This window comes from Filicampus tigris, chromosome 17, assembly GCF_054856515.1.
Source record: "Filicampus tigris isolate MCC_2025a chromosome 17, RoL_Ftig_1.0, whole genome shotgun sequence".
Taxonomy (NCBI): domain Eukaryota; kingdom Metazoa; phylum Chordata; class Actinopteri; order Syngnathiformes; family Syngnathidae; genus Filicampus; species Filicampus tigris.
The window spans coordinates 559,857-579,858 of NC_141233.1; the positions used below are offsets into that span (position 1 = coordinate 559,857).

The following is a 20,002-nucleotide window of genomic DNA, read 5'->3' on the forward strand; positions in this document are numbered from 1 at the left end:
AGTGATTCTTTAGCTGGCCAAGCAGCACTCACCTGCCACAGTGATGACGAGCAGCGACCAAGCTGACAGCAACATGCTGAAGGAATTTCTGTCAAATCTGCTCCTTCTTCTGAACTCAAGCTCTTAACTCTCAATGTCATCACGTGACTGAAGCACCTCCCTGATAACATCATCATGTGAAGGCACGGATGTAACATTTATTTTTATAGCACTTTTCTTGGATGAAGATCAAAGTGCTTGAGAATTAAAACCATTTTGCAACTTCACAGCAAAATTCAGTGTAGTTAAAAAAAATGGGTGAAGTGAGACAAACATATATTAAAAAATAATTACAATACTAAAACAAAGACAAAGAAAAGAAAAGCAAAAACAAACAATGGCTGTTTTTTTTGGAATTCTTGTTTTTGGAAAAGTAAAACGAGTCATTGAGGAAATACATGGAATTATCCAGCCATTATCCATACCGCTTTATCCTCACAAGGGTCGCGGGGGTGCTGGAGCCAATCACAGCTGACATCGGACAGTAGGTAAGGCACACAAAGACAAACATTCACATTCAAAATCATACACATAGGGACAATTTTAGAGTCTGAAATTAACCTTATTTAAGTTTTTGGAATGTTGGGAGGAAACACGAGTATCCGGAGAAAACCCACGCTGGCACGGGGAGAACATGCAAACTCCACACAAGGTTGGGGCCGGATTCAAAATCACGACCTCTGCACTGTGAGGCAGACGTGCTGACCATTTAATCACCGTGCCGCTGTACATGGAATTATGTATTCCGCTTTTACAATGAAATATCCCAAAATGTAATATTATAAATATGCAATTTTATATACAGTATTTTTCGAACGATAAGGCGCATGGGATTATAAAGTGCAGTCTCAATGAACAGATTTATTTTTGGGAAATTTCCATATACAGTATAAGGCGTAGTAGGTTTTAAGGCACAGTGAGTTAAAAGGTGCAATACTGCACATTTAAGTGGAAGTCAAAAAAAAAAATCGATGCAATAATATGTTCGATGCGCCTCTACTTGTCTAAACACATCACCCTGATTAATATTGCATTTGTGGAATATGACTTAAGCAGCGAAATCCACCCGTTTTGTCAATCTCATGGGGCGGCCATTTTCTTAATTGCTGTCAATTGAAAATGACATCACAGTTGCCCAGAGTCAGGGAAGGACCAATCACAGCTGACCTGTTTTCTGAAGCTGAACCATGATTGGTCATTACTTGAGCCCTGAGCAACTGTGATGTCATTTTCAGTTGACAGAAGTGACAAAAAGGCCGTCCCTAGAGATGGTCAAAAATGGATGGATTTTACAGTTTAACTCATATTCCACAAATAAAATAATCAGAATGCATTCTTTTAACTAGGGGGCCTGCATTGAACATATTCTGGAAAAAAAATATGTTTGGGTTGACTTCCCCTTCAATTGAAAAAACAAGCTTTGGATTCAACTCACAAAGCAGCCCACAGCACACACACGCACGCGCACACTCACAATCGTGCGACTTGTTGCTCAGGTTTTAGAACGACTAAAAAGATTATTACTCGCTGCTCGAATGTCTAATAAAGGTATTTTGTTTATCAAAATTCTGTTGTAGGTATATCCATCCGTCCATTATCTGTACCGCTTATCCTCACAAGGGTCGCGGGGCGTGCTGGAGCCTATCCCGGCTGTCTTTGGGCAGTAGGCGGGGGACACCCTGAATTGGTTGCCAGCCAATCGCAGGGCACACAGAGACAAACATCCGCACTCACAATCACACCTAGGGGCAATTTAGAGTATCCAATCAACTTACCATGCATGTTTTTGGAATGTGGGAGGAAACCGGAGTACCCGGAGAAAACCCACGCAGGCACGGGGAGAACATGCAAACTCCACACAGGGAGGCCAGAGCCGGGATGGAACCCAAAATCTGAACTGTGAGGCGGACGTGCTAACCAGTCGACCACCGTGCCGCCCAGTTGTAGGTATATTTTAATGTAAATTTTGTCGGATAAATCAATGAGAAATATTAATCATTGGTGGACCGCTGAGATTTTCTCGTGCTGCTCTCACGTTGCTTGTGTCGTGCTGTTATGACATACAATACATATTATTTTTATAGAACTCTGGCCCTACTGCCACCTGGTGACAAAGCTATGAGCAGCTTTTGAGTCTATCTTTAAACAGAGCCAACTAGATGTCATCAATTGAAGAAAAAGAGGACGTGGCCAATGAATTTGGAGCTTTGTCCATCCATCCATCCATTATCCATACCGCTTATCGTCACAAGGGTCGCGGGCATGCTGGAGCCTATCCCAGCTGTCTTCGAGTAGTAGGCGGGGGACACTCCGAACTGGTTGCCAGCCAATCGCAGGGCACACAGAGACAAACATCCATCCATCCATTATCTGTACCGCTTCTCCTCACAAGGGTCGCGGGGCGTGCTGGAGCCTATCCCAGCTGTCTTTGGGCAGTAGGCGGGGGACACCCTGAACTGGTTGCCAGCCAATCACAGGGCACACAGAGACAAACATCCGCACTCACAATCACACCTAGGGGCAATTTAGAGTATCCAAACAACTTACCATGCATGTTTTTGGAATGTGGGAGGAAACCGGAGTGCCCGGAGAAAACCCACGCAGGCACGGGGAGAACATGCAAACTCCACACTGGGAGGCCGGAGCCGGGATCGAACCCACGACCTCTGAACTGTGAGGCGGACGTGCTAACCAGTCGACCACCGTGCCGCCAGAGACAAACAAACATTCACATTCACAATCACACCGAGGGGCAATTTAGAGTGTCCAATCAACCTACCATGCACGTCTTTGGAATGTGGGAGGAAACCGGAGTACCCGGGAAAACCCCACGCAGGCACGGGGAGAACATGCTATTTCCACACAGGGAGCCCGGAGCCGGGATCGAACCCACAACCTCTGAACTGTGAGGCAGACGTGCTAACCAGTGGATCACCGTGCCGCCCTTTGGAGCTTTGTGTCACACAATCATGTGTAGTGTTGCGTGGATGTTGCTCTGGGCTACAAGATGTCTTTTGTTGAATGACAAGCGAAAGTGAAAACAGCAGGATCTTTATAAATACTGTAGTTCATATTTTCTTAACACTTGTATTGACATCATTGGCTGTAAACATTTAACTTGGCATTCTTTTTTTGCTTGGTTCTTCTTTAGTGTATTGATGGAGATTGAAATTGAACCACCTTTTCCTTGATGCAAACATGGAGCCAACTCACTTCATGACGGCACATGCACACGGGGAAGGATGTCCAGTCGACATGGACGATGTAAAAGTCATGTGGGACGAGGAACGTTCCCTGAGGAATGCCAATGTGAAGAGGCCTGTGTAGCAGTGTAGCAGCTGGTAAATGGAAGCATACAGCAGGAGCTACAATTCAATCGGTACTTTAATCGGGACTTAAAGATAAATGTAAAATGGGATTTTGTGTAGTGCTTTTCCATCGTCAAGGCCCACGAAGCGCTTTCAGACTCCTCATGCAGCATCAAGGGCAACTGGGGTTTCAGTATTTTTCTCACAGACACTTCAGTCTGGTCACAAGAGCTCAGAAACAGCAACCTTAGGGCTGAGAAACTACCACTCTACCACCTAAGTTGTGCCGCCCCATAAGTGCTCTCATTGTTTTCTTGTTAAAGCTTCTCTTGAGGTTTTTGTTGAGGAAACAACGGATGTGTGTCATCAAACTTTAAACTGTTTTTTGGAAGCGGAACCAGAGTGACTGTGGAGGCTCGTAAGTTCTGCTTTTATGTTACAAACTGGGCTAAGTTTATGAAACCAACGTGATGATATTTCTAGGTGAGGTTCTTATCCTATTCTTGTTCAAACATCTTATGAGTTTTTGTTAAGGAAACAACTAATATGTGACAGGAGCCTATATTTTGGCAGTGGAACCAGAATTACAGTGGAGGCCTCTAAGTGAAAAAAATAAATAAATGAGACCCTTACTTGTTTTGTCTTAGTTAAAATCCGAGGCACAAATTTAGCGGGAGCATAGTTTGTATGTGTGAGCTTCACATTGTGTAAATGCGTACTCGATGTTTGGACGTGGAACCAGTTTGATTGTAGACCCTGGTAAATAGCAAAGTCCATTTGGCGGCTCAAATTACTGGAATGTCAGAATTTTTTTGTCATGTTTTTGCTTGGGTCAGAACATGAGTGGACCATTTTGTCCCAATGTGACCTTGAGGTACATCTTTTGTGTGTGAAACTTTCACATGCTTTTTCTCACAAACTTCATTTGATAGCTGAAAAAAACCTGACTAAAATGAGCCCAGAACCACGAGTCAAATTTTTCCTGACAGCAGGGGACAACAACCTTTTTGTAACCGAGAATTGCTTCTTGGGTACTGATTAATGCAAAAGAGTGCCAGTTTGATACGCTCATCTGAAAAAAACAAAATCAATATAAATATAAAAATCAATAATAATGTCATTATTATATGGAGGGCTTGACATTATTTTTTGTTACTCACCAGTCAGGGTGGCTAGTGGTTAATGTGAGAATGTGGTTGGTGTTGGTTTAGGGGAGGACTTTGAACCATCCCTCTACAAACTTGAGGCCAGCAACCTGACGGCGTGTCTCGCCACCGGCTTCAGCCGGCACAACGCCATGGAGAAGGCGGGAAAAGGACACACGTTCGAGGAGTCTCGTGCCGTGCGAATATCGGACGACTCGCTGTACAACCAGGTGGCACTGCTGGCAGCCGCACATAACGACACGTGCGAAGAAGGTGAGGAGGGTGGGGCTAGGACTCCAGTCAACTTAATGGAGTCACCATCTCATGTCACTTCCTGTTTTGCCGCCACAGGTGACGGTGGTGGACCAGGGCGGTGCCAGGACAGGTTGGTGCCAGGTGTGTGTTGACATGCAATCGGCGCAGCCCGTCGGATCGAGTTTAATAATGTGCATTGTCGTTGGCAGACACCAAGGTGAACCTCCTCTCCCTCACCGTTCTCGCCCTCCGCCTCGTCTTCGCCAAGACGCTCGCCATCAACTGTGTCATGGCGATGCGCCTGTGGTTTGGCGCACCAGAGTAGCCAGTGCCACACCACCACCTTTCTCTTCCTCTTGTGCTTGTCTTAGAACTTGTAGGTTTTCTACATGAGCTATAAAAAGTGTCATTAAACCAACAGAAAGAAAAAATAAATAAAACATAATAAAAGATTGTTGCTTTGTTGTTTTATTGATGATGAAAAGAGGCCATCGAGGTTCTCAGCACACATTCACAAATAATTTTCTGTTGATATTTTGATCTTAAGTTAAATGATAGCCCAAGTCATGGCTATTGGGCTAACAAAATGTTTATTACATTTCAGTGTAAGAATGTTGATGCATGTAATATTGTTTGTGTCTTTGCTGATCTTTCCACCGGAAGCAGTCGCCATGACACCTGCATCACAGATGACAGCAGCGATGGTTTCTGTCTCAAACGCTTACTGGGGCAGGAAGTACCGAATGTTGTGGGTAAGGAAATGGAGCTCAGGTATAACGGTATACGTAATCAATTCAATAATTTCCTCGTCATTATGAGCTATGTCTGTGACAGTGGCCTGTGGGATTAATGTAAATAGTAAATGAAGTTTGCTCATGAGCGAACTATGCTCCCTCACTGACTCAAACGAATCCATCTTCAGTCAATCTTGTCACCAGCCTTCTTAAAGGGACACTTTGGTGAGCTTAACATTGGCACTATAATATATATAATAGGTTTGCTTGTAAAAATGACATTAGTACCAAAATGCCCACCTCAAAAGACTCTGTAGTGATTAAAGGTCTTTTTTTGTTATTATGTTTACAACAAATTTCCCCACCCGAAAAAGGGGCGTGGCTTATGTTATGTTTTTGGTCTCAATGGTCTACGTCACGCGAGGAAGGCATTCGCGTAATAGTGCTCGCTTTGACAGTTCTGTTGTCTAAAACGGTGTCCGATTGATTAGTACTCTTGTCCACTTTAACCTGTGAAAGTATAAAAGTGTTCTGCACAATAGTTTGAATTTATTGATATAAAAGATGATCTGATCATGCTCACCTCCACAAAATCAAAAATACCGTGGCGATTGCTTCCCTTTTCACAAGCTGAAGCGGACAAGAGCATGAATGCGCACTCGAACCCCGACTGGTTATATTTCGGACATTTAGCAACACTAAACTCGCGTCTCAGGAGGGAGAGAGACGTGGCTTGCAGCAGCAGCAGGCAGATTGGAGCCCCCCGCTTCCCTCCCCGGTTAAAGGTAGGATTGGGACAGGGAATAGCAACAACTAGCTTCAGGTCGTTCCAAATTGGACAGCGGGTTGTAAGACGAAAATCTGGGGCATTCCTCATCCAAATAAATGTGCATGTCTCATTTCTCATTTTTTGAATCGCAAGGAGTCTTTGCTTTTTGCTTGCAGCCGTCACCTTCTGCCCGAGTGAAGCAGCTTGAAAGTGACAAAAGCCCTCATTGAACAGTGAACGAAAAGGTCTAGCGAGGCTGACTGCACAGCCAAGAGTGTGGCCGCAATGGAACGTGTCATTTCGGCTGTTACCTTTCCAAATTGAAAATCTGGGGCTTTCCTCATCCAAATAAATGTGCACGTCTCATTTCCACTTCAGTCTATGTAAATATCCTGACTCGTGTTTAATGCCTCGCCCGTCCTTACCGTGATCAGCAAAGAAGCAGTGTGCGCTGGTTCCAGCCTATGTACCTCTGCTGACTTCCATATTTCCTCATTCTCATATAAATCAGCCACGGAGAGGTTAATCCTTTTGATATGTTGAAGTGGGCATTAGTAGAGATGTCCACATCAATTTAGGTGCCAATTAATCGCCGTTTTTGGACGTTATAAGTAATGAACGTACAATGATTTCCAATGGAGATTTTGGAATCGGTTCATCCCGTGACTCCGGCCAAACAAGGATAGAACAGTAGGGGGCGCGGCCATTCTGCTCATTAACAAGGGACATTATTCATAGAATCACTTATTTCCTAATTTCCCTTGTGCAGGCATGCCAGAAGCTGTATCAGCGTGGTAGGAGACTCCTGAGTCGCTAGGCTTCACACTGTCAATATGCAGAGCTTGCCGAGCGCTGGGGTCCATGGTGCAGCGAAACCTGTCACGGTACTTTTCCGCCGTCTTGCCCTGACAGAAATTAAATCGGCTCAGGACGAACTCGGGCGCTGCGTTTGCTTCTTGTGTCCGCTGGTGCACCATCTGGCTGCTGCTTTTTGTCAGAAGGCAACAAAGGAGGTCAGACATCAGTTAAAAGTGGCAGTGACATCACGTTGACCTCGCATGACCTTAACAAGGCTCCAAGCAGCCATCAGCACACATACAAGCGCACGGCTCATGTCTGCACTTAAAGTCTGCATGAACCCTGACTTCCTGTTGGGGCCTTCACTTCCTGTTGCAGTGACATCACATATGCATATTGTAAATTGGGTGTTGTTTTGAGGAGAATAGTGACTCCCTGAGTTGCAATAGTTTCTAAAATAATTTATTCAATCTAATTTAGTTAAGTCAGTAAAAACATGACTTCCCCACTCAGCACTCAGAGTAAAGCATAAATTGATTCATACATGTCCTCTCCACCTCCAAACGAGTCATTCATGTGTGAAAATGTGTATTGACATCAAGTATAAGTAATAACATAATGGGCATTGGTAAGCCATTCATACTTGTTCTCAAGACAAAGATGACATCTGAAAAGCTTTTCTTATATTTCTGATTAATTTTTTTCACTTTTCCTTTAGCTTTTAATTTTCAAAATTCATTTTTAAATATGTTTCTTCAATTTACTCACTGCATTCGCTTGCTATTGCTGCTGAAAATCTCCTTTCTTTTTTCTTTCTCAAAGGAACATTTGAAACCTGAGATGGAGTGCAATCTAAATAATGGCAATACTTTACGACAGCGTTTTTATAGCACAATATAGAAGAACATATAAATCTTTTCTTTGAAATTAACTGTACACCTGACGTCTCTGCTCTTGTGGTAATTGGGACACATTTAAGGCATATATTAGAGCAGGGGTGTCAAACTCATTTTGCATTGTGAGCCACATACAGCATCGATAGATGTTAAAGGTAACCTGTGTTTTTTGAATCATCTTTTAATTCTCAAGGTTCCACGCGTGGTCGTTTTTGAGAAAGGACTACGATTACGACAATGTGTTGAAGCCAACCAATTTATTCCTGACAGAGGAGTCTATACATACTTCAGAGCTCTGGGTCACCCACTCCGCCTATCTTAGCCTTAGCAGAGATGGTGTAGACCGGAACGACACAATTCTATTTCTAGACCCAGCCTTTATACAATGCATCAAAAGTGAAAGTGTAAAGATGTCTTTGTCTGGTTGGTCCAGAGTCCACTGACGTCCTAGTTGTCATGCAGAATGATGTTCGTTGCCATGGCCTTAGTAGAAGGTGGTAGACTTGTGGTTTTGCAGAACTGCTTCGTAGCGGCGGTTATTTCCTACTGATGTTTCTTGGAACCTGCATCTGCACTCTACAGGAAGCTCGCAAGCAGTACATTTTCACACTTCCTCTTCACTTTACTTCATCTTTATTGCAAGACAGCATTATTGTTTACGCACAAACCAAGCCACTAATGTGATTATATCATTTTTAGCTATCAGCATCTTAAACAGAAAAAAACATATCCCATTAATGTCAAGTGGGCCGGACCATTAAAACAATACCATACTCAGCTATAAATAACCAAAATATTATGTATTACCTCTGTTTTGGTGTAAAGAAGCACAAGAACATAGCAAAATGTTGAAATTTAATGAACATTCCTTATACAAAACATTTCATGAAACAACCTTAGATTTCCTTAGACAAATGTGCAATTTACTTTTATAATTTACATATATGCATTGCAACTGATCTCACTGATTGTACCAAGGCCCAAAACTTGACTAAGTAATTAGTATTGAAAAATATAGTACCGGTAATGCACTTTAAGATTAAACGAGATTTATAAAGAAAGGAATTTTTAAACAATGTTGTCTTCTACACTGATCAAAACAGTGTGCCCCCTAGTATGGCGTTAAATCGATGCCACAATTACGTAAGCGTAATGTCAAATACCGCGTACAGAAATGTGTTTTGTGCATATGTAATGTGAAATACCATGCCACAATTCTTAACCAATCAGGAGTTGGACAGTAGGGCTAATTCTGATTGGCTGTTTACTATCCAATCGCATCTTACAGCAGTAAGTATGATTCCGGGAAGCATCATAATGTCAGTCAAGTGTAGTCTTTAGGATCACAAACAAAAAATAATATGCTTCTATAAAACGTATTGTTTGTTTTATTGTTTTTTATAATCAAAACTCACCCGTCGCTGTTGTGCATTTTGCGTCTTCATCATTAGTCGCCATGGTAGTTGATCGCCGCACCATTCCATTCTGTTGGGTACTCGGTTTCTCCCCATCCTCTTGATTACAATTGGTCAGTCTTTATCTTATCGACAATACTCACTTCATCAAACTCCAGAGCTATATAACCAACGATTAGAATTAAAAACAACGTTTGACCTCCTCACCTCTTAACCTCCTCACTTCTTAGCAAACAGAAAATCTCCTGTTCACACTTTAAGTCCTGGCATTTTCCACTTCTGCTCCATGCCCCCTCCCTTCTCCAGAACTTGCAAATTCCACTCAGGGTACTCTGTGTCTCCATTAGCCCGTTCTCCACCAACAAGCCCAGGAACTTTTTGTTCCTGGTAATATAAGTTCCTGATAACAAAGGTTCCTGTGGCAGAGGGGGTTTGCATCTCCACAGTGTCAAATAGTTCTTGGTAAATTATGCAAATGAGACTGATGACACATCAGTAGGTAATTGCTATTTAACTACTAAACAGGAGCCGCAGAGCCAGAGCACGCTTTGCGCACATACACAGCAAAAGCATGCTCTGCGCACGTGAACGCCGAAATTTCGGGTTTGCTTCGGGCTCGGGCCTGCAAATCAAGTCAATTGGTCGGGCCTGGGTCAAGTCGGGCTGGATTTTTTAGGCCCAAGCTTACCTCTACCACTGCACTCTGTTTAGTTGTGTTGTTGTTGTTGGGGGGGCACTTTATTTGCCACACCCTTTATTGTACAAAGGCAGCGACTGCTTTTCCTAATATTTTAGCCCTACTCTCCAGTGGGCCCCCCCCCCCCCCCCAACACCATTTTTTTTTATTATGTCATATTGATGGCCACTTAATTAGGTACACTCCCCCGTGTCATCCAACTGTGCAAAGTCCTAATTGTGTCATTGTAACATTTGGACCAAAAAGTTCTGATTGTCCACCAAAATATTACTAACAAGATTGTACGGTTACAGTGGATGAGTGGCGAGCCTGTCTGCCTCACAGCTCGGAGTTCTGAGTTTGAATCTGGGCTTGGGCCTTGCTGTGTGGAAAGACTTTGAACTCATCAATCGTCATTTCGACCGAAGAAGAATTTTGCTCAGCGTCCGTCTTGTGATTTATTTGATGACTGATTTTATTGGCAAAAAAAGATGAAGAAGACTCCAAGGTATTCGGAACAGCTCTGTCCATCAATCAGAAGTGAGCACTTCTTATAGGTGGGTTGAATGTGGTTTAATAATTACTAACATTTTGATTCGGTAAAGAGCTAAGTATGAAAACAATAAATAGAAACGTGCTTCCAGATTAATGTGTTAGGATATTCGTATAAGTGCTGCTGTGTAGCAAACGGAATATGAGTATTAAGCTAGATGTGTGTGTGTGCGTATGCCAATGGGGTAATGGCCCAATCAAAAGTACATGCTATAATTATACTGTATGCGTGTAATGTTACTGCATTATCAAGGCAATGTCTTGTTTTGGATTCATATTAGTGATGATTGAATGTAAAATAGATGCATGCTTATGTTTTTTGTTTTGATTCGTCTCCTTTCATTTTTTTTCATTGACCAAATTTATGTTGAATTCAATGCTCATGCCATCGATGGGCAAACACAAATTAGCAATAATGTTACAGTCGTTCCAAACACGCCAAGGTATCACCAACATGTTCAACTAGTTATCTGCTAGCTGTATGCTAACATATAATACAAAACGCCATAGACAGGCTCACAGAAATTAGCATCAGTGTTACAAAGTCTGCTAGCTTGACGGGAATGTGTAATGCAAAACGCCATGGAAAGGCTAACGGGAATTAGCGTCAATGTAATGGTGATTATAGACCAACAAAAGAGAATAAAACATTGTACGTTTTAATCCGCAAACTTGGACCACAGGTGGACACCTGACAAGCACGAGCTGCTCAGCGGGCTTTGGGGATAGGTCATCGGCAAAAGTGACCGCGAGGGCCGGGCGACCTATCCGCAACCTTTGATGATCTTCACCACGGCTCATTAGCGCCTGGCAAGCCCCGGACGACATTTGCAACAGAAAGGTTCGCTTCTTGTGCCTCTTCCTCGACACGCGCTCGGCGCAACAGCGCAACGCACTCCTTGACTGTGTGTGTATTGAGTGTGTACTGAAAGTCTGTCTGTGTGTTGAGTGTGTGTCTACTGAGAATGTGTGTATCGAGAGTATGCATGTGTATGTCGAGTGTATGTGTGTCAGGGTGAGTATGTGCGCGTGTGTTGGGAATGTTTGCATGTGTGCGTGTCTTTGTGCAGCGTGTGTGTGATTGTGTTGCGTGTGTGCTGCTTTAGCATTTCAACATGTATAGCATTAGCCCAAGTGATTTGCTTCTCACAGCATTTCTTTCTTTTTCTTGTTGCTTTTTAGCATTGTATTAAAGAAGAATTATAAAAAGATGCCCCAAAATGGCACCAAAGCCCTGCCTAATAGAAAAATAAGTTAATAGCCTGGATTGTTTGTTGAAAATATGGCAAGTCTCTGCCCGATTATATGAACATAGACACACACACATCTAGGCATTTTTTATTTATTTATTTTTTAACACAGAAGAAAGTGTCACCCATTTCTTTTGACGGGTCATAAAATGAGTTTGACCATTTTTGGAACACGACGCGCGTGCAGCACATTGGTTAGTGCACATTGCCCTCATGCGGCCCTTGAGAGAAGTGCAAGAGGCTACTTAAGAGTGAAGGAAACGAAGTCATGTCATGTCATCTTCCAAACCGCTTATCCTATACAGGGTCGCGGGGAGTTGCTGGAGCCTATCCCAGCCATCAATGGGCGAAGGCAGACTACACCCCGAACTGGTCGCCAGCCAGTCGCAGGGCACACCTAGACACTGTCACTGAGCGGGAATCGATCCCATGCTGCCCGCACACAACTCAGGCGTGTGTACCACTACACTATCAGCGGACCTGGAAACGAAGTCATCAAGCACAAATATTTTTGGCAGATTTTTTTTTTTTTCACAAGTGTATTTTACTTGTTTTCCGCCATTGTGCCAAAATGGCCAGAGTAAAAATGTATTGTTTGCACTCAAGTATGTTTTAAAGTCTGTAATTCGTTTTATTTTTAAAGTGAAAATCAACCCAAATCCCAGCAGGCCCACTAGTTGAAACATGGCATTGTGATTAATAGTGTGTTTGTGCAATATGAGTTAAGCAGCAAAATGCATCCGTTTTTAGCCATCTCAGGGGGCGGCCATTTTGTTTCTGTCGACTGAAAATGACATTACAACTACCCAGGGCTCAAGGAACGACCAATCACAGCTCGCCTATTTTACAAAGCTGAGCCGTGATTGGTCGTTACCTGAGCCCTGGGTAGTTGTGATGTCATTTTCAGTCGACAGAAGTGACAAAATGGCAAAATAGCACCAGAGATGGCTGAAAACGAGTGGATTAACTCTTACTCCACAAACCCAATATTTATCAGAATGCCTTGTTTCAACTAGTGGGCTTGCATAGAAAATATTCTTGAAAAAAATATATATTTGGGTTGATTTCCGCTTTAAAAGTGTAGGAGTTGAATTAGTACTTTTCCCAATCCTATAAGTGTGGGAAGCCCACCCAAACATTTTTTTTTCTTCAAAAATATGTTCCCATCAGGCCCACGAGTTGAAATATTGATCAGAATGCTGTGTTTCAACTCGTAGGCCCGCTTTCTGGGAAAAAGAATATGTTTGGGTTGACTTCCTCTTTAAGTACAGAATGGCTCGGAGGCGCTGCTATTTCTTAGATTTCTGCATTGCCCAACTGGCCAGGGAGCCACTACACCAAAGTCGTCTTCCTGCAGCACCTCATTTGATGTACATTATTTTAACCAACATTGTATAGAAATGCGGTGTGCAAGTGCCATATGCTCGTGAAAGTTAATCGAAGTTCATTGTCGCAATCGCTAACGGACGCTCCGGATTAGAGCCGAAAAACGAATTTTGAATTATTTTTTTTTCCCCGTACAAAAATTGTTGTACGGCGTACACAATTTGAAATGGTCAAAAAACGTATAAAATACAGGGAAAACGTATAAATTGACAGGTACGTGTTTATTGAATGATCAAAATATGGCCATCACATGAGCTGCTCTCGTTGTTGCGTTTGCCGTGCGTGTGCTGCCTTGCGATCCCAACGGCGACTCCTCAATTGTTGAGCAGTTCCTGCTCAAGGTCACCCTGGCACACGCACCCACAAGCACGCCAGGAGCAGGACTAAAGACTCCACAAGGACTTGTGGACATGTAGCTGTCCATCCAGGTGAGACTAACATGTCCGTCCAGTCTGGTTGTTCTCCAGCGTTATCCCCATTTAGGTCGCAAGTTGATCGCACGATATATCCTGGACTGGTCGTCAGTGGTCGCCAAAGTACTCACACTCTGGTCAGTCCTGTTGAAAAGAAACAAACAAAAGTAGCAGTATTTTTTTTTCATTTTTGTATTAGCTTTTCCACATGTTATCATTAAAAGCCTAAAGGTTATTAAACATTACTGCCATTAATGGCCTTAAATTTTGACGTCAATTGAATGACTAGCCTTTGTCGGAAACTACATAGCCCTTTTTTTTTTTTACGTTGAGCTAAAATTAAAACCTGAGTCGAGTATCTCTGAAAAGCCCAATAATCGCAGTGTTTTTTTCAAAGGCAGCAAATGTTGCGTTCACGTCACAGTTCCCCGGGATTCGTTCAGTGTTGTAAATGTTGGCAAAAAGTTCGGCAGATGTCTGCCAGCAGTTGTACGGATTTTGAACAAGTTAAAAATTCCCCTGCAACGAGAAATTGTACAGGCCAACGTCTGACGACAGTTTGGAAAACATTGAGGACCCAGTACGAACCCTAACGTGAACGTGCATTTTTCTGCCTTCGCCGACAGTCAGAAAGGTTGACCTTGCAAAACGTGCGTGTTCCTAAATGGACACCGCTTTTCTTGTTGCGTGTGCGCGTGTTCGGGTGTGTTCTGATTACTTTGTCTTTGTCGGTGTTCATGTTCAATGTGTCTCATTGAAAGTTCTCCTGCCCACACACACTAGTTGGGACGAACTTGGAGTTCCCCCGCACGCAGGCACCGTGCTCTTGTCGCCACATAGCGCGATGTAACAAAGTCGAGCAAAGGACTTCCAAAATAGCCCAAAGACTTGAAAGGCTCGAGTGACTTTGAATCACGTGGTACCATGCAGTCAGTCTACATTTGGGAACAACGAGACTAGCATGATGGGAACCGGCGCGTGCTGGAAGTGAAAACTTTGTCACCCACTGACATGTTAGGCCCCCCAAAGTATGCTAATAAACCCAAATACAAGAGCATCGGCGCACCGGAGCCCGTGTGCGCATGTGCATGAAATCCCCTGAAGTGGCAAGATGACATCAAGTTGGCAACCAGGTGGAAATGTGTCCACTTGAACGTCCCTGCATGCACATTTCTCTCATTTCCAATCAATGAGGAAAAGTGCTCGAGTTGACTTCTGTCTTAGTCGCTCCCCCAAAAACCTTTTCAAATGCAATGACATTTGCTTAAAAAGGACAGCAAGGTTTTGTGTTGACATCACATTGTCCCTCACATTGTTTGTTGCTGAGGTAAGGCTGAGGACGCGTGTGCGGTTCAACTCGGCTTGAGGAGCGCTTGGCCGTGGCTTGGGGGCCAGCAGCAGTCAGACCGGCCGCATTTGATCTGCTTCACTTTCAATTAATTCAAGTCAATACTTGGCAGCACCTGCCGCATCTTGCCGAACGGCCGAACATGAGGACGCCGCTCGCCTGGACGGTCCTCGCCACCCTCAGCTTTTACTGCACTTTGGCAGGTCAGCACATTTCACACTCGTCCACTTTTGCCTTTCTGCTCGATGCCAAGTGGATTCTTTTCTTTCTCAAATGTGTCAGGCAACATTGGCTCGCCTTCTTTCTGCAGTCATTTGAGGGCTTGTCAGGTCGCTTGCCTGCTCGCTTTTTCTCCATGCATGCCAAACGAAGAGGCTTCGCGCATGTTTTGTGATGTTTTGTTTTTCGGCTTATTGGCTCTTGTCATGTTACAAATGTGGACCATCTTCAACGCTCGAGCCAATTCAAAGAAACGGATGTCTCTTTCGAATTCAGCAACCCAGAAACTTTTCACCTACTCGAAACAAAGAAACAAGTTGCCAGTGCGGTCGGGAAATGTGCCCGTCTTTCCATTTGTGCAAATTGTTGCGCAGCTTGGGTCGGACGCTCAAGGACAGCGTGGCGCAACAATAAGACCCAGTAAAACAATCCAGCGTTAGGTAGAGCTCAGTAAAAGCAAAGCAGCAGTGTCTCTGGAGCAGCCGACTCTCTTGGCCCACCGTATTCGGTTCTCGCTAGAAAATGTCCAGAGGAAGATAAATTTTAACTATTGTGTCCTCAGCCAACCGCTGTGGTGATGGCAACAGTACAGCTACAGCTGCTACAAGAAGGTGGCCGCTCCCAACGGTTGGCTGAGGGCCCGTCACGACTGCGTCCTGCAGGGCGGCGACCTGGTCTCCATCACCTCGCAAGGACGAGCATGAGATCGTGTGGATGAAAATGAACGAGAAGCATTGCTTCTGGGTGGGACTCTCCAATCTCTGGTGAGATGGAAGCGCAAGCGGCCGGTAACTCTGTAGCGGTACCCCATTGACAACCAGTTTTGCTTTCCGCAGAAATGCACCGAGGTCTGGTGTCACTTCGAAAGCGGAAGTCAGGACTGGACTTGGTCTGACACCCATTTGACGGCGGGTTACACCAAATGGGCCACAGGTCACCCCAAAAGGTAAAAGTGTGAGAGGACCCACGGAATGAGGAAAATGGCTTTTGCTGATGTTTGATCAGAAAGGAGGCCCGTTTGTCCTTGTGTGTCTTGCTTTACGCGTCTCCCGACAGCTCAGATGTTGAGTCCTGCGTGTATGTCAACAGAAGGGATTGGATACTCTCTCCAAATTGGTGGTTTGGCCCGTGCACTTCTTCATTGCCGTACATTTGCGAACGGCCACTGACAGGTAAGCCCGCACGTCTGTCGTCATGTTGACGTTGAAAGGAGAAAAGCGCAATCACGTCGTCTTCCTGCAGGCTGCCCGGTTCCACCAGCACCATCCCGTCATAGTTTGCTAACAAATGTTTCTTTGGGCCTTCAGCTTCCGCCTGCGACGCTGGCTACTTGCTGCGTGGCAAGTATTGCTATGGTTACGAGAGGAGAGCGGGCGATTGGTGGCTAGCTAAGGTAGTATGCGCCGATCAGGGAGGTCACCTGGCCAGCGTCCACTCACGGACAGACGTCAAATGGTTGTATATTGAGCACCAAGACGAACTGACGACGGCAGCAATTGTCCCACAGTGCTTGTCAACATCCAACAAGGTTGGCTGCCCTTGTACGAAAGTTCTCGTTCTCCTTTCCTCCAGATCACAGCTGCCTTTCTCCTTTGCTGGGACTGAAGAAGAACGAGAACAACAAGAACTGGGAGTGGAGTGACAGAACACCTTTTGTAAGTGAAAAGTTAACGTCAGTGTGAAAAAGTCAAGAGCTGGAAAAGTGTCATTGAATTACCAGAAAAAAGTCTTCCTTCAGAACCGACAATGTTACAACTTGGAAAAAACTTCATTTGAAGGGAAGATTAAGATTAAGATTTTTCTTGAACAACTGTCGTAATTCCAACAAAGAATGTAATAAACAAAGTACCATAGAATAAAAGTGAAATAGAAGGAAAAAAAGGTCTCCTGGGAAAAAGTTGCACATTTCAGAGACTGAAGTGTCAAATTTAGGAAAGTGCTCACTTTGAAAAGTTGTCATTTTGCTATGTACGAAGTTGTTCTTTGACAACAACTAACGACTGAAGGAGAAGCGTGAAAGAAGGCCAGAAATTGACTTCATCTGAGTGCTTGTGGAGGAAACACAGCGGGAAGCCGAATAGACAGCGTGGAACATGTCACATCCACAATGTCGTTCGCAGGACTACAGCGAGTGGGGAGAAACTGACAGCAAAAGCAACTGTGCAATTGGAAATTCTAATGGAAAGCTGTATGCCCGGTCCTGCATGTCCTCTGTGCCATTCTTCTGCCAAAAAGGTCCAAAAGTCCGGTGTGTTCACTTTGCACTACATCGTGTCGCGCACTCTTTCATATTTGCTGCCTCTCGCATCCCTGCAGCCAAGCGCCGAGGACCTCCTCCTCCTCAACAGGCGCCAGGTGGGCGTCGCACACCACAGTCCACATGTGGCCGGTCGCCTGTCGCACATTTGCTCTCAAGCGCCGTCTCACTTACAGACTGGACTGAGAAATGCGGCTGGTGGGCGGACAACACCTCCAAGACTTCTGCTACCTGCTCAACCACAAGGCCACCAAGACCTGGAAGCAGGCCCAAGACGACTGCCAATGCCTCAAAGGGAACCTGCTCAGCATCATCGACTCACTCGAGCAGAACTTCGTTCAAGGTAAGACTTAGTACAAGGTAAGATGGCCGTCTCCGTCAAACGTCATAAATTCCATCGGAAATTACGGAACGATTCTCTGCATCATTTACACAGTGGTGGTGTCATTCAGGATTGCAGGTTTGTTCTTCTTCTTCATTCTGCCTCTCGGCTTCTTTTTCCTCTCCATGAAGGCAAACGCACCTGCTGTCGTCTTTTCATTCATGAGTAGTGGTTGTGCACTTTGCGCAAAAGCAATTTTCCCTTTCTGCTCGAGATCGGAACTTCAAGTGGCTGCCATGAAAAATGGGGACGCATTCACACCACAGACACTGCTGGGCTTATGCAAATACAAATCGAAATGAACCGATGAATCGACAACTAATTAATGACACTGGGCAGGGCAAGTTTATTTGTCTGCCGCATTTCATGTGCAAGTCATTAAAAGAGAACAGGACGAGAAACAAAATGTTGAGAGCTGACAAAAACCACAATCCAATCATCTAAAATGGGGAACAAAAACAATCTTTTGCCTTCGATTTTTATGCTGATGAACCTGCAATCGCATGTCAAATTTTTTTTCTCTGCAGCTTAGCCACCAGTGTGCAGTCACAATTAAGAGAGGTGTGTGTAGCTCCCAATAGGTCAGTACTATCAAGACCTGCAAACCGAAAGCTAGCCTCGTAGCAACTTGGTCTAGTGCTGGCTTTTGTCTTAGCCTCGTAATCACACTGTAAGTTCTCCTTTCTTTTGTGCTTTGACTTTGGGACCCAACCAATAACTGAATCCCTTCCAAAAAGCTTGGCGAATACGACAACAATCCCTCTCGTGTGATACTGCTTAACAACAATCGAGAATATAATTTTTGTTTTTTATTATTATATTAGCAAATTTCTTTTTCTAATTGCGTGAAAGATACTGACTCTACTTTCAGGACGACCTGAGAACATTTTCAGTACAATTGAAGCAAATAGTCTCCATTTTCCTGTGCGACGATTCGCCCTCTTTGGCTCCACAGCCGGACCTGTTCTGCGTGGCTCACATGATAAAACCTCTTGGCAGCAGTCAGTCCTAACGGCCCTAACCCTGACCATGACACTTTTGGCATGGCTCCAACTCGTGTTGCATGTTTTGCTTTGATCCAAAGGCTACTTCAAGGCTTTGCTAATCACTCCCTCTGTGTGGTTGGGTGCCAATCGCTTCATTGCTGAAGACGGCGCCTTCCGTTTTGTCTACTTGGACACAGGTGGGTCTCCAACCCGGCTGCAGGATCTGTCGTCTCCTTCCAGGTAACCCCGAGGACACCTCGGCTGGACCCTGTCTGTCCTTACTCACCGGCAGCGGCTACTGGAAAGCCGACAACTGCGAGAGCAACAAAGGCTACATCTGCAAGAGACCAGGACAAGGTAAGATGCCATGATGTCCCACTGAACCTCGTCACGTGTTGACGTCCACCTTTGGCTTTCGTCTCACAGGAAAGACGCAAGAACCTCTGTCCTCTCCTGCTTGTAAGTCTCTTTGAATTGTGACTTAAAAAGAGGCCAGACAAAATGTCTTAAAATGATTGGTTTGTTGAGTTACTGTCAGGGGCGGAGTTGGATTTTTTTTCAGTGGCCAGGCTGACTCATTCAGATGACACGCGCACATGCACACACACGTGTGCGGTCACGTGTGCGGATGTGTTCCCAGCTGGACGGAGGAGGCCTTGGGTGCCGAGGTTGGGGATGATGGAGCCTTCTGGCCTCGTGGCCCAGAAGCAGCTCCTTGCTGTCTCCGCTAACGCCAACACGCTACAAGGCCAATGTGCTCGATTGGGTTTTGTCTTCATGTAGGTTGTCAGTCATGCAGGTCAGCGAGGAATGGAGGCACCTGGCCTCTTTTGTTTGCGGAACTGCTTCTGTTTTTTTCTTGTTTTCCCAGAACAAGAAAATAAAACCATGACAGTCATGATTTCGGTTAATGTAATGAAGTCTAGTGAGGGAGCTTCCTGCTTGATGGCCATAGGACAAAATGTAGAGGACACCTTTTTTTTGTTTTATAAGGACCCCCAGAAATGGCCAAAGTGGCCCTAAAAATAGTCACTCCCTCTGTCCTGACAAAATACGGCTTTGCTGCAATGCCTTAATGGCGCCATCTCGTTCCCACGTGTGGAACTGCACGAAGCGCCAGAACATGCGACTGTGCCACCAAGCTGCCCGAACCCGTCAGCTGAGACTAATTCCC

General features: G+C 44.6%; 2 protein-coding genes across 7 annotated transcripts; both read left to right on the plus strand.

Moving 5' to 3' along the window:
* Positions 1-1,814: 1,814 nt before the first annotated feature.
* On the plus strand, positions 1,815-5,191 carry LOC147132796 (M1-specific T cell receptor alpha chain-like). Of its 6 annotated transcripts, none has more exons than XM_086012950.1 (5): positions 1,815-1,982; positions 3,191-3,418; positions 4,559-4,765; positions 4,844-4,877; positions 4,957-5,191. In XM_086012950.1, the coding sequence occupies exons 2-5, from the start codon at positions 3,385-3,387 to the stop codon at positions 5,138-5,140; spliced, it is 459 nt and encodes a 152-aa protein (XP_085869076.1). In that variant the 5' UTR covers positions 1,815-1,982; positions 3,191-3,384; the 3' UTR covers positions 5,141-5,191. The 6 variants fall into 6 exon arrangements, with proteins under 6 accessions (XP_085869076.1, XP_085869080.1, XP_085869079.1 ...); XM_086012954.1 differs by having other exon boundaries at positions 1,889-1,982; positions 3,191-3,380; XM_086012953.1 differs by lacking the exons at positions 1,815-1,982; positions 3,191-3,418 and adding an exon at positions 3,628-3,765.
* Positions 5,192-16,563: 11,372 nt separating this feature from the next.
* Positions 16,564-19,611, plus strand: LOC147132797 (uncharacterized). Its single transcript, XM_086013160.1, has 7 exons — positions 16,564-16,858; positions 17,324-17,438; positions 17,520-17,558; positions 17,637-17,803; positions 19,026-19,185; positions 19,255-19,287; positions 19,469-19,611. Exons 2-7 carry the CDS (start codon positions 17,408-17,410, stop codon positions 19,609-19,611), a joined length of 573 nt encoding a protein of 190 aa, XP_085869286.1. The 5' UTR covers positions 16,564-16,858; positions 17,324-17,407.
* The last annotated feature ends 391 nt before the right edge of the window (positions 19,612-20,002 follow it).

What these genes read in the sequence shown, in the direction of transcription:
- LOC147132796 (XM_086012949.1), top strand. Translation starts at nt 4,070, where the DNA reads ATGTTTGGACGTGGAACCAGTTTGATTGTAGACCCTG. An exon ending in TAACGACACGTGCGAAGAAG is followed by an intron (nt 4,766 to 4,843) that starts GTGAGGAGGGTG and finishes TTGCCGCCACAG; the next exon opens with GTGACGGTGGTGGACCAGGG. An exon ending in CCAGGGCGGTGCCAGGACAG is followed by an intron (nt 4,878 to 4,956) that starts GTTGGTGCCAGG and finishes TGTCGTTGGCAG; the next exon opens with ACACCAAGGTGAACCTCCTC.
- LOC147132797 (XM_086013160.1), top strand. Translation starts at nt 17,408, where the DNA reads ATGTCCTCTGTGCCATTCTTCTGCCAAAAAG. An exon ending in GCCATTCTTCTGCCAAAAAG is followed by an intron (nt 17,439 to 17,519) that starts GTCCAAAAGTCC and finishes GCATCCCTGCAG; the next exon opens with CCAAGCGCCGAGGACCTCCT. An exon ending in ACCTCTGTCCTCTCCTGCTT is followed by an intron (nt 19,288 to 19,468) that starts GTAAGTCTCTTT and finishes ATGTGTTCCCAG; the next exon opens with CTGGACGGAGGAGGCCTTGG.